The sequence below is a fragment of the Nomascus leucogenys genome, chromosome 15 (genome assembly GCF_006542625.1).
Source record: "Nomascus leucogenys isolate Asia chromosome 15, Asia_NLE_v1, whole genome shotgun sequence".
NCBI lineage: Eukaryota > Metazoa > Chordata > Mammalia > Primates > Hylobatidae > Nomascus > Nomascus leucogenys.
This window is the reverse complement of record NC_044395.1, coordinates 94,005,381-94,015,909: the sequence shown is the minus strand read 5'-3', so window position 1 is coordinate 94,015,909 and position 10,529 is coordinate 94,005,381. Positions and strand designations below refer to the sequence as shown.

General features: G+C 47.7%; 1 protein-coding gene across 2 annotated transcripts; it reads left to right on the top strand.

The window, feature by feature from the left end:
* Window positions 1-6,185: 6,185 nt before the first annotated feature.
* Window positions 6,186-9,794, top strand: C15H11orf91 (chromosome 15 C11orf91 homolog). Of its 2 annotated transcripts, none has more exons than XR_004033651.1 (2): window positions 6,186-6,421; window positions 9,187-9,270. XR_004033651.1 is itself a non-coding variant. In XM_030829408.1 (2 exons), the coding sequence occupies exons 1-2, from the start codon at window positions 6,877-6,879 to the stop codon at window positions 9,270-9,272; spliced, it is 582 nt and encodes a 193-aa protein (XP_030685268.1). In that variant the 5' UTR covers window positions 6,822-6,876; the 3' UTR covers window positions 9,273-9,794. The 2 variants fall into 2 exon arrangements, 1 of the variants encoding a protein (XP_030685268.1); XM_030829408.1 differs by lacking the exon at window positions 6,186-6,421 and adding an exon at window positions 6,822-7,372 and having other exon boundaries at window positions 9,187-9,794.
* Window positions 9,795-10,529: the final 735 nt, after the last annotated feature.

Genomic DNA, 10,529 nt, shown 5'->3' with positions numbered 1-10,529 from the left:
ACTCATCTGGATTTACAGGAACTGTCATAGTGTTCAGTATTGGGTGGTGATAAGCCCATTGGATTGTCCCCTTGGGGGTATGAGCTAGGGGTGCAAGGTACACCTGATGAGTAGATAAGTGGAGCTCATGGTATTTCCTGAAAGATGCTAATCCATTTGCCAAACTTAGTCTTGAATGTACTGGGGGCCTCAAGGTATGGGTATATTTTTCTTGTGTCCTTGCAGTCAGCCCCCATGTCTTATGTCACGTGTGTCCTGAAAAAATAAGAGCCTGCCCAAGACTTTGGGCCTCTTGACAGAATTAGCCAGCTTTATACATCTGAGTTCTCTTGGTAAGTCCTATTAGCAGTGTTCAAAATCTACTAGCTCACATTAGTTTCTGTTGCTGCTAACAGATCTGAACTAATGCTAACAGATCCGCCTGAGGGATTCTCGATGGGCTGAGCAGCCGGCTGGAGCTAGTACTAACTGACATTCATTGTGATGAGGGCAACTTTCTGGTACAGGCTTCTAAGCTCTATGTTTTATATACATTTTCATCTGTACTTGAACCTCACTTTCCACAAGGGGAAACTATGCAAAGTTAGCTGGATTGCTCAAGGTCACTTAGGTAAGTTGGCAAGTCCATGCTTCCCACTCGGCTCCTCAGGTCAGCGAGTCTACTTCTCTGCCTATTTTGCATACTCTTTTTAATATGTGCCTAACTTTGGAAAGTCTAGAATGGGTCCCTGGTGCTTTTTTACTTTGAAGACATCAGTTTCTGCCTCTTTTTAGAAATGAAAACATAAAGTGCAATTTTTTTTTTTTTTTTTTTTTTTTTTTTTACTGGGAAGTTACGCAGTAGCGTGAGGTGAGCAGGACCTAGTTAGGCCTTCCTGGAAACAGAAAATCATTTCAAAACACTATCTGCCAGTCTGTTTTTCTATGCCTGCTACTTGTAGATATTTCATTTCAGGAAGCAGCAGTTAAATCCGTTGATTTTTGTAGTTAGGAACCTGGGTTCAAACCCTCTTCCACTAATTGGCTATGCCTCTGGACAAGTTGTTTTTTTTAAAAAAACCTTTCTGAACTCTCACTTTCTATGCCTACCTCAAAGAATTGTTGTGAAGCTTGAGGTAATGCATTTGTAAAGGGTCTGCCAGATAGGAAGATGCTAGTTATGGATTTACAGGGTTGTTAAGGCTGTAAGAGTCTAAAACCTACAGTGAATCACAATGCATTTACCCCCACTGACTTAGACATAAGTGAAAACTAGCCAGATGTCTCTTTTTCAAATTACTTACAGGTTATTCAATATGAAATTTTTATAATGGATACTCATTTATCTAAACTAAAGCTTCCTGTTTATACACACTCCTGTTATTCTGGGGTAAGATAAATGACCACAGTACCTTAATTTCTAGGTGGGTGCCTGTGATGGTTCATTGTAGGTAAGGACGTTTTCTCTTTTTCAGCAGCTGTGTAGGTCCAGAGCCTCTGGGAGAGGGGAGGGGCAGCATGCACCCAGCAGGGGACTGAACTGGGGAAACTCAGGTTCTTTTTACTGTGGGGTAGTGAGCTGCCTTTCTGTGATCGGTTTCCCTAGGGATGTTGCTGGTCCCCTCCTTGCTATTCGTGGCTACATACAACGTGGCCAACCCCAGTAGGTTGATTCTATATATGATCAATGCTGGCGCTGACTCTCACTAGCCCCACCCAAGCTGGCCATAGGTTTACAGGTACATTAATTAGGCAACCTAAAATATTGATGCTGATGTTGGTGTGACATAATGCTATGGCCAGAACTGAAACTTAAGAGTTATAATTCATATATTAGGGTTCTCCAGAGGGACAGAACTAGTAGGATATATGTATATATGAAAGGGAGGTTATTAGGGAGAATTGGCTCCCACAGTTATAAGGCGAAGTCGCACAATAGGCCGTCTGCAAGCTGGGATAGAGAGAAGCCAGTAGTGGCTCAGCCTGAGTTCAAAAACCTCAAAACTGGGGAAGCTGACAGTGCAGCCTTCAGTCTGTGGCCAAAGGCCCAAGAGCCCCTGGCAAGCCACTGGTGCAAGTCCCAGATTCCAAAGGCTGAAGAACCTGGAGTCCGATGTCCAAGAGCAGGAAGAGTGGAAGAAAGCCAGAAGACTCAGCAGACAAGGTAGACAGTGTCTACCACCACGGTGGCCATACCAAAGAGGCCACCCATTCCTTCCTGCTACCTGGATCCCTGAAGTTGCCCTGGTCTCTGCACCTTCTAAACCTAGTTCTTAAGAGCTTTCAATTACATGAGCTGTCTCAAAGCCCTCCAATAAATTCTCAGTGTAAGCTTCTGTTGCTTGTGGACAGAAAATTCTGACAGACCTACCCTGTAAGTGTTACTGTCAGGATAACATGAGAACGCACAACAGTAAGTGGTCACTACGTGTTAGCTACAGTTATTTTGCCCAAGGTAGCATGCCTAGTTGATGCCGGTTAATGGGGCTTAAACCCAGCTGCCTCATCTTCCAGGCCTCTGTACTCCCTATTCCACTAAACTACCTCTCAGGTTTATTTTTTTTAATTCTTACTCTGCAAGTACATAGGACCACATTTACCTGGGAAAACAAGAATAAAGGCTGGTCTGCATTTTTTAGAAACTTTCTTGAAAGGGACATGGGAATGCCTGCACCCCCAAGTCCAGACCAACACAATGGTTAACTGAGATGAATAATAAAGGAAAGACTGTTCTGGGCTTCCCAGAATAGCTTGGTCCTTAAATTGTGGCACAAACAACCTCCGGTCAGGGCCAGCCTCCTGCCAGGAAGAGGGGTAGGAGATTAGAGGCCATGCGTGCAGCCTTGCCCTGAAGGCTGGGGTGACAATTTGGAGGCTGTCCAAACACGCTGGCTTCTAGAGCTGGCCTGTCTATTTGAAATGCCAGCTCTTGATGCTAATCAGCCACCCTCAGGCAAGTTACTTAACCTTACTCAGTTTTCTCATCTGGAAAATGAGAACCCTAGGCTTAGGGTTGTTAGAAAAGTTAAATGAGTTAAGACAAGTGTCTGGGACACAGTAGCGTCTTGTGTGTGTTTATCATTGTGTCCTCAGCAGGTCGAATAAGCAGCTTTTCAGGTGTGAGGCTGGCGCAATTATCTGGAGTGGGTTGGGTTTTCTAGGATGGACCCCCTGCTGCATTTTCCTCATTCATTCACCAGGGCTTAATGGGGAATTAAGGAATGCATGTGTAACTGTATAATAACTGTAGCCACACTTCAATGAGCACCTACTAGTTGTCCCTGGCAGTGCTTATACATATGTCCATCAAATACATCAACCCTATGAAGTAGATATTGTCTTCATTTTATATATCAGAGACAATTGGGGTTCAGAGAGCTGATGTGATTTTCCCAGGGCCACAGAGAGTCCCAGATTCAGGCACAACTCTTGTATTCCAAGACACAAGCACTACATGTCCAAAGGCTGCCCCGAGCCACCGGGCACGGCAAATTGTGACAGATCCCTAAAGAGGCTGAGCACCTGGTCAGGGTCTGATGGCTGACAGTGTGTCCAGATGCAGAGTTGGAGTGAGGGAAGGGAAGGGGGCTCCTTGGGACAGAGAAGGCTTTCTGTGTTTTCTCTGAAGGGAGCAGTCTGAGGACCAAGGGAACCCAGCAACAGCACCTCAGGTACTCCAGGCCCTCCGGGCTGGAGAGGGCTGTGGCAATAGAAAATTAGTGCCAACTGCAGTGAGTCAGCCATGGTTAAATAGTGTAAGAGTGCTGGACAGGAATCTCCACCTTCATGTCACATTTCTTCAGTGTGACCCTTCTGGCCCCTCTCCACCTGACAACAGAACAATGACTGCCCTGATCGGTGAGGCTGGAGGAGGAATCAGTCCTGTCCTTGGCAAGCTCTTCACCATGACAGTAAAGGCTCTCGCCCTGCTGCCAAGGCCTGTGACTTTCTAACCTGGCCGCACACTGGGTAAGCTTAAGGTAGAGGTGGAGGATTAGCAATCCCCCCTGGCTACCAGGCCGACAGCTACATCCTCCAACTGACCCTGATCAACGAAGAGGGACTAATGTGTCTCTCTCAGTTGGTTCCAAATGAAGCCAGGGAGCAGGGGCGTTAGGAAGCTCCAACAGGATGGTACTTAATGGGGCATTTGAGTGGAGATGTAGGTGACATAGTGCTTTGGAGCCCAGGGAGGGAAAGGTTCTGCTGAAGTTGAATTTAAGACTGTTCTTTCATCACCAACTTGAGTTTCCTGGACATTTGTTTGCAGAAACAACCGTAGGGTTTTGCCTTAACCTTGTGGGTTTATTATTACCTCATAGGGACTTCACCTCCTGACGGCAGTTTATCTCAGTGTTCATTGCGGCACCTGAGTTTTCTTGCATACTTGTTAGAGAAACCAAGTTTGTCATCAACTTTTTATTTAACCCCCTGGCTATAACTTCATGGATTATGTTATAATTAAGCCATCCAGAGTAAAATCTGTTTAGATTATCTTGGAGTAAGGGGGAAAAAATTGTAATTTTTTCTCCGCAACTAGATATATACATAAAAAATGATTTTATTGCTTCATTTAAAAAATATAATGCAAAATCTCTTTTCCTTCTAAGGGCCTTCAGTATGTAATCATAAGAGCTAATGTTGAACACAAGCCATTGCCAGGTACTTAAACTGTCTCGCTTAGTCTTGCCAACCTAAGCAAGTAGATGCCATTACTATTCCCATTATATTGATGAAAAAATGAGGTTGAGAAAGGTTCAGCCGCACAGCCAAATACATAGTGGATCCAGGGTTTGGTCCCAAGTCTGAGTCCAAAACCCTGGTTCTTACCATTACTGTGGTTCTGTAGGGGTGAAAAAATTTTTCTTCTAATCTCTTAGGTTCAGAGCCTGGGGCCTGAGAATTAAACTGACAAAGACAGATTAACAGAAGACAAAGTTTATTACACAGGTACATGGGGTTCTTACAGAAACAAAGTGAAAACCCAAAGAAGTGGCTTGAGAGCTTATATACAATTTTAACAATGGGCGATTGTAGAAAAGTGACAAGGCAAAGGAAAAGAGATTTGAGCTTCTGGGGCAGTAAATTACAGGAAGTTAAATACACGGGGGAAACTAATGGAAGATAAGGATTTTTTTTTTTTTTTTTTTTTTTTTGAGACAGGGTCCTGCCTTGTCACCCAGGCTGGAGTGCAGTGCTGTGACTGTGGCTCACTGCAGCCTCAACCTCAACCTCCTTGGTTCAAGAAATCCTCCCACTTCAGCTCCTGAGTGGCTCTAGGCAAATGCCACCACACCTGGTTAATTTTTAAAATTATTTTGTAGAGACAGAATCTCGCTATGTTGCCCCTGGCTGGTCTCAAACTCTTGGCCTCAAGAGATCCCCCTACCTCAGGCTCCCAAAGTGCTGGGATTACAGGCTGGGTGCTGAGCTATCGCATGTGGCCTGTATTAGCCATAGACTGAGGGGAAATACATTTTCTTGAGAGCCTCAGCCTAGTGATCACTGGTATGAATAAACAATGGTGGGTGGCTGTCAAAGTCAGAGTGCAAATACTGCGTGTGACAACTAAGTGTGGGAAGCTCAGTGTGGGGAGAAAAAGCTTCCCAGTTTGACATGCCCCTTAGTAGGGACAGCGGCTTCTTGTGTTTGGACAAAGTGTCCAAGTTGAAGTGTTCCATACACACTGTTCTGTCTTCTGTCTGATCACAACCCTATGAGGTAGCCTGGTTTTCTTATTTCTATTTTATAGAAAATCTACTTAAAAGTCAAGCGACTTGTCCAAGGCTACCCAGCTTGAATATCTGACTCCACTTTGCTGGAGACACACACACACACTCTGACAGACACACACACACACACACACTTTGCACTGTGTGTACAGATACATATGCATATATATATTTAACTTGTGAAGCTGATACTGACTCTTTAACTGGCCTCCACCCATCACTATTCTCCACCCATCACTATTCATACCAGTGATCATTAGGCAGAGGCTCTCAAGAAAATGTATTAGTTATTTCCCCTCAGTCTATGGCTAATACAGGTTACTCACATAAATGAGCTGTCGTGTCCTTTGGACAGAATGTCCAAATCGCTCATAAGCAATGGGTGAGGTATTTGAGGTAGGGCGGACAGGATTTCCTTTTGGTGGTTAGCTCATTGCCTGTTAGCTCCTGGTGATATCTGTGTTTGGAAGAGAACTAAACTGCATTTCACTGAAAACACTCCTTCAGATCTGTTACAAACCAGATGAGGATCCCCTTTTCTAGAATCTTCCTCAACACTGCTGAAGTTTGGCAGATACATGGGTTGGCTCTAACGGCCATTCCCAATCAATCCTCTTCTCCTTTGTCTGCCTCCCACAGTAGTGGATGAAAAATCAGACACTGATTTTCTCAGACTTCTTTGCTGTGGGCGCGGCCTGTGAGGCAATGAGGTAAGTTTGCTGGTGCAGAGGCCAGGTTTCTAGGAAATACTTTTCTCCCTGATGGGAGAAAGAGAGGAAGCCTGAAGCAAGCTTTCTCCCGCAGCCCTGGCCCGCTCCCTATTCTGGATGAGGGTATGCTGGGATATGACAACGGGAGCCAGGGGCGTCGCAGAGCCAGAGCGAGGCGGTGGGCAGAGTCGAGGGACGGGAGGCGAGACGAGGCGAGCCAGGGGGCGTGGCTTTCTCACTGCGGGCGCGGCCAGCCGCCGGTGGGCGGGGCCACGTTCCGGGACGTGGTCGTCCGGGCTTTGGAACCCCGCCTGTTCGGGGCGGGGCTGAGGCGAAAGGGTGGGGCCGCGCTCCGTCGGGGCGGGGCTTGTGGAACCTCGAAACCCCGGCGACTCGGGGCCTGAGCGCGCGTCTCCCGGCGCGGGGTTCCTCCCACGCAGACCCTCATTCAAACGATGCCAAAGGGGCGGCGCGGCAGCCACAGCCCCACCATGAGCCAGCGGTCGGCCCCGCCCCTCTATTTCCCGTCCCTCTACGACCGCGGCATCTCCTCGTCCCCGCTCAGCGACTTCAACATCTGGAAGAAGCTCTTTGTACCGCTGAAGGCGGGCGGGGCGCCAGTGGGTGGGGCGGCGGGGGCCGGGTCCCTGCCCCAGGCGCCCCTCGCCCCGGCGCCCCCGCCCCCGCCACCACCCGGCCTGGGTCCCTCCGGCGAGCGCCCCTGGCCCTCGCCCTGGCCCTCCGGCCTGGCCTCCATCCCCTACGAGCCTCTGCGCTTCTTCTACTCGCCGCCGCCGGGGCCTGAGGTGGCTGCCTCGCCCCTGGCCCCCCGCCCCTCGACCCCCAGGCTCGCCTCTGCCTCCCACCCCGAGGAGCTGTGCGAGCTGGAGATCCGGATTAAGGAGCTGGAACTGCTCACCATCACTGGGGACGGCTTCGACTCCCAGCGCTGTGCGTGACCTCGTCAGGGCCACCGAGCCCAGCCTTAGCCTGCCCTGGCTCCCTCCTTGGCTCCATGCCCCGCCCCGAAATGTAGCCTGGTTTGACTCCAGCCCCCAGTAGTCCCAGATCCAAAATCTATCCCCTAGCACCCAGACTCCCTTATCCTGGACTTCAACCGACTCCTCCCCCCACCACAGATCTGAACTTCATGAGGCTCTTAGTCCCTAACTCCATCCTCCCTCCATCCTAAACCCTTTGGGTAATCTGGACTCTGAGCCTCCACACCTGGAACTCCATCCACCACCACCCCATCCCGAACTTTAATCCTCCTGCACAGTCATCCTCTTACCCTGTACTCTGGAGCTCCACCCACCACAGACAGTCCCTAAGCTTTAATGTTTGGTCTTAAACCGGGGCTCTCCATGGGGGGAAGGTGAAGTAGGTGACTGTCAGTTGTCTGTAGGGGGAAGTGGGAGTTGTGCAAGAACCACAAGGCCCAAGGCCGTTTCCTGGGCAGCTTTGGGACACTCCACTTCTTAATGCTGGAGGGCAGCCCCCCGGGACTCTGTGGCCTTGGCACCGGCAGTTCTCTCACCAGGATCCTGGGCTGATGTCTAGTCTTAGGTCTGAAATCTTAGGGCTCTGGACCAGGGGAGACCAGGTGTGCTGATGCGGGCAGGATCCCTTAGGCTACTAGCTGAATGACTCCTCCGTGTTGGAGGGTAAAGTTGTTGAATGCATTGTACTCCAAGAAGGACCTATTGCAAAGCAGAACTTTCAGTAGCGGTAGGTTGTCCTGCAGACTTTGTCTTTCCCATCACTTGTTTTGGCTAAGGCTTGTCCTTGACTACTGGAAAAGGGCAGATAGTTCTAAAAAGATCATTCCAACTATTGTATATAACGGCTTAAGTTGGCTTCCCCTGCCACACAGAGAAGGGAAGTATGAAATAACCTAAATGCTTAGGTCCATGTGGCCATGGAAATGGTCTTCAGTTCATCAGACACACTGTAATGCACCCTTTCTCGTAGCCAAAGAAGGAAAACAGTCCCTAGAAAAACTGGGCTTTGCTAAGTCCTGGATTTCTTAACTATGAATACATAGTATTATGTATGTAATACATAATAATGAATACATATTATGTAATATGAATACATAGTATTATGTATGTATTCATAGTTAAGAAATCTTAACCGAATACATAGTTAAGAAATCCAGGGGCCGGGTGTTGTGGCTGGCACCTGTAATCTCAGCACTTTGGGGGGGCCAATGCGGGCAGATCATTTGAGGTCAGGAGCCTGACCAACATAAGGATCATTGAGGACCAGCCTGACCAACATGGTAAAACCCTGTCTCTACTCAAATACAAAAATGAGCCGGGCTTGGGGGCATGCATCTGTAATCTCATCTACTCGGGAGGATGAGGCAGGAGAATCTCTTGAACCCAGGAGGCCAAGGTTGCAGTGAGCCAAGATTGTGCCACTGCACTCCAGCCTGGGCGAAAAAGCAAGACTCCCTCTCAAAAAAAAATAAAAAAAAATAAATAAATAAAATAAAAGAAGAAGAAGAAGAAGAAGAAATCCAGGACTTAGCAACTCTGACCGTAAAAACACATGTAACTGGATGTGTTGCATGTACAGTCAGAACAAGTTACATGTTTTTACAGTCAGAGTTTTCGGGTTTTTTGTTTTTTTCTCTCCCATCTTGGATCAGAAATGGGGTTTTAGGTTCAAGGAAGCACAGTTGCTTCCCAAGAGTTTGCTTTGGAAGTGTTAGGAAAAGCCCTTATCTCTATTACAGCTAAGTTTGTTTTGCTCTCCCGCAGATACATTCCTGAAGGCGCTAAAAGACGAAAAGTTACAAGGACTGAAGACCAGGCAACCCGGAAAGAAGTCGGCCTCTCTCTCCTGAGGAGCTGCCCACCAGAGCTTGGGCAGCCACCTCCTTAGGTGTTAGTGCTTAGATAATGTGTCCCATTTGTCATTTCAAAGATGGTTATTTTCTGTTGTGTATTTACCGCTGTTCTTGTTGCTACCAGCATGTACTTCACATACAGTGCCCGCTTTGCGTGGTAAATCTCATGGTCTCTTTCCTCTCTATGTGCTGCTGAGGGAGCTCTCTCACGGTGTCTAGAAGCTGCTGTCCAGCCAGCATTCAAGGTCTCCCGAGACTGGGGAGGGAACCCCCAACACTTCCACAGTCATGCAAACCAGAACAACAGATTATCAGGAAGGAATTGGGAGAAGCCAAAGGCAATACATATATTGGTTCTACTGCTGTGTCTCTGCCCAGAAAGGTTCTTTGAGGACTGGAATAGTGGGGGTTTGATGTGTGGTTTGTTTTTTTTCCCAAACATATTTACTCCTTGGAAGTTTTTGGTGTTTTGATTTTTTTTTAAATGTTTTTTGGACCACAAACTCGCTGATAATCTTATCAAAGCCCTGGCCCTTCCTAGACATCCATATATTCAAGAAATATTTATTGAGTGCTTATTTTGTGCCTAGGCACTTGGGATTGGGGATGGGGGAGAGACAGACAATAAATATTATAAATAAGTAAATCATAATATGGTATCATAGAAGATGACGTGCTAAGGGGGAAAAAAAGCAGAGTAAGGATTGCCAGGGTGGGTCAGAGGAAGGCAGGGCAGAATTTCACATGGGGTTTCTTGAAGAGGTATTATTTAAACAAGGTCTGAAGGAGGTTGAGGGTCATAGCCATGTGGCACCCTAGGGAATGTTCCAGGCAGAAGGGCCACTGCAAAGGCTGCTCCAAAGATGGGAGCATGGCAGCATTTTTGAGAACCAGCAAACAGTCCAGATGGCTGCAGCAGGAGGAGTGAGGGGAGAGTGGTAGGGGTGAATACACAGGGGGCCCATTTGTATAGAGGCTTATAGTCATGGTAGGGACTCTGGGCTTTACTCGAAGTGGGACAGAATCATTAGACAGCCTTCTGGGGAGTGACAGGATCTGACTTGTGCTGCTGTGATATGAACAGACTACAAGGGTGCAAGCAAGGAGGCAGGGAGAGCAATCAGGAGGCTGTAGTAATTAATATTCCAGCTAAAAAGACCATGCTGAGCCCGGTGTGGTGGTGCACACCTATAGTCCCAGCTACTCGGGAGGCTGGGGTGGGAAGGATTGCTTGATCCCAGGTGTTCAAAGTTA

Coding starts and splice junctions, on each gene's coding strand:
- C15H11orf91 (XM_030829408.1), top strand. CDS start 6,877: ATGCCAAAGGGGCGGCGCGGCAGCCACAGCCCCACCATGAGCCAGCGG. Junction 7,373..9,186: donor CGGCTTCGACTCCCAGCGCT/GTGCGTGACCTC, acceptor GCTCTCCCGCAG/ATACATTCCTGAAGGCGCTA.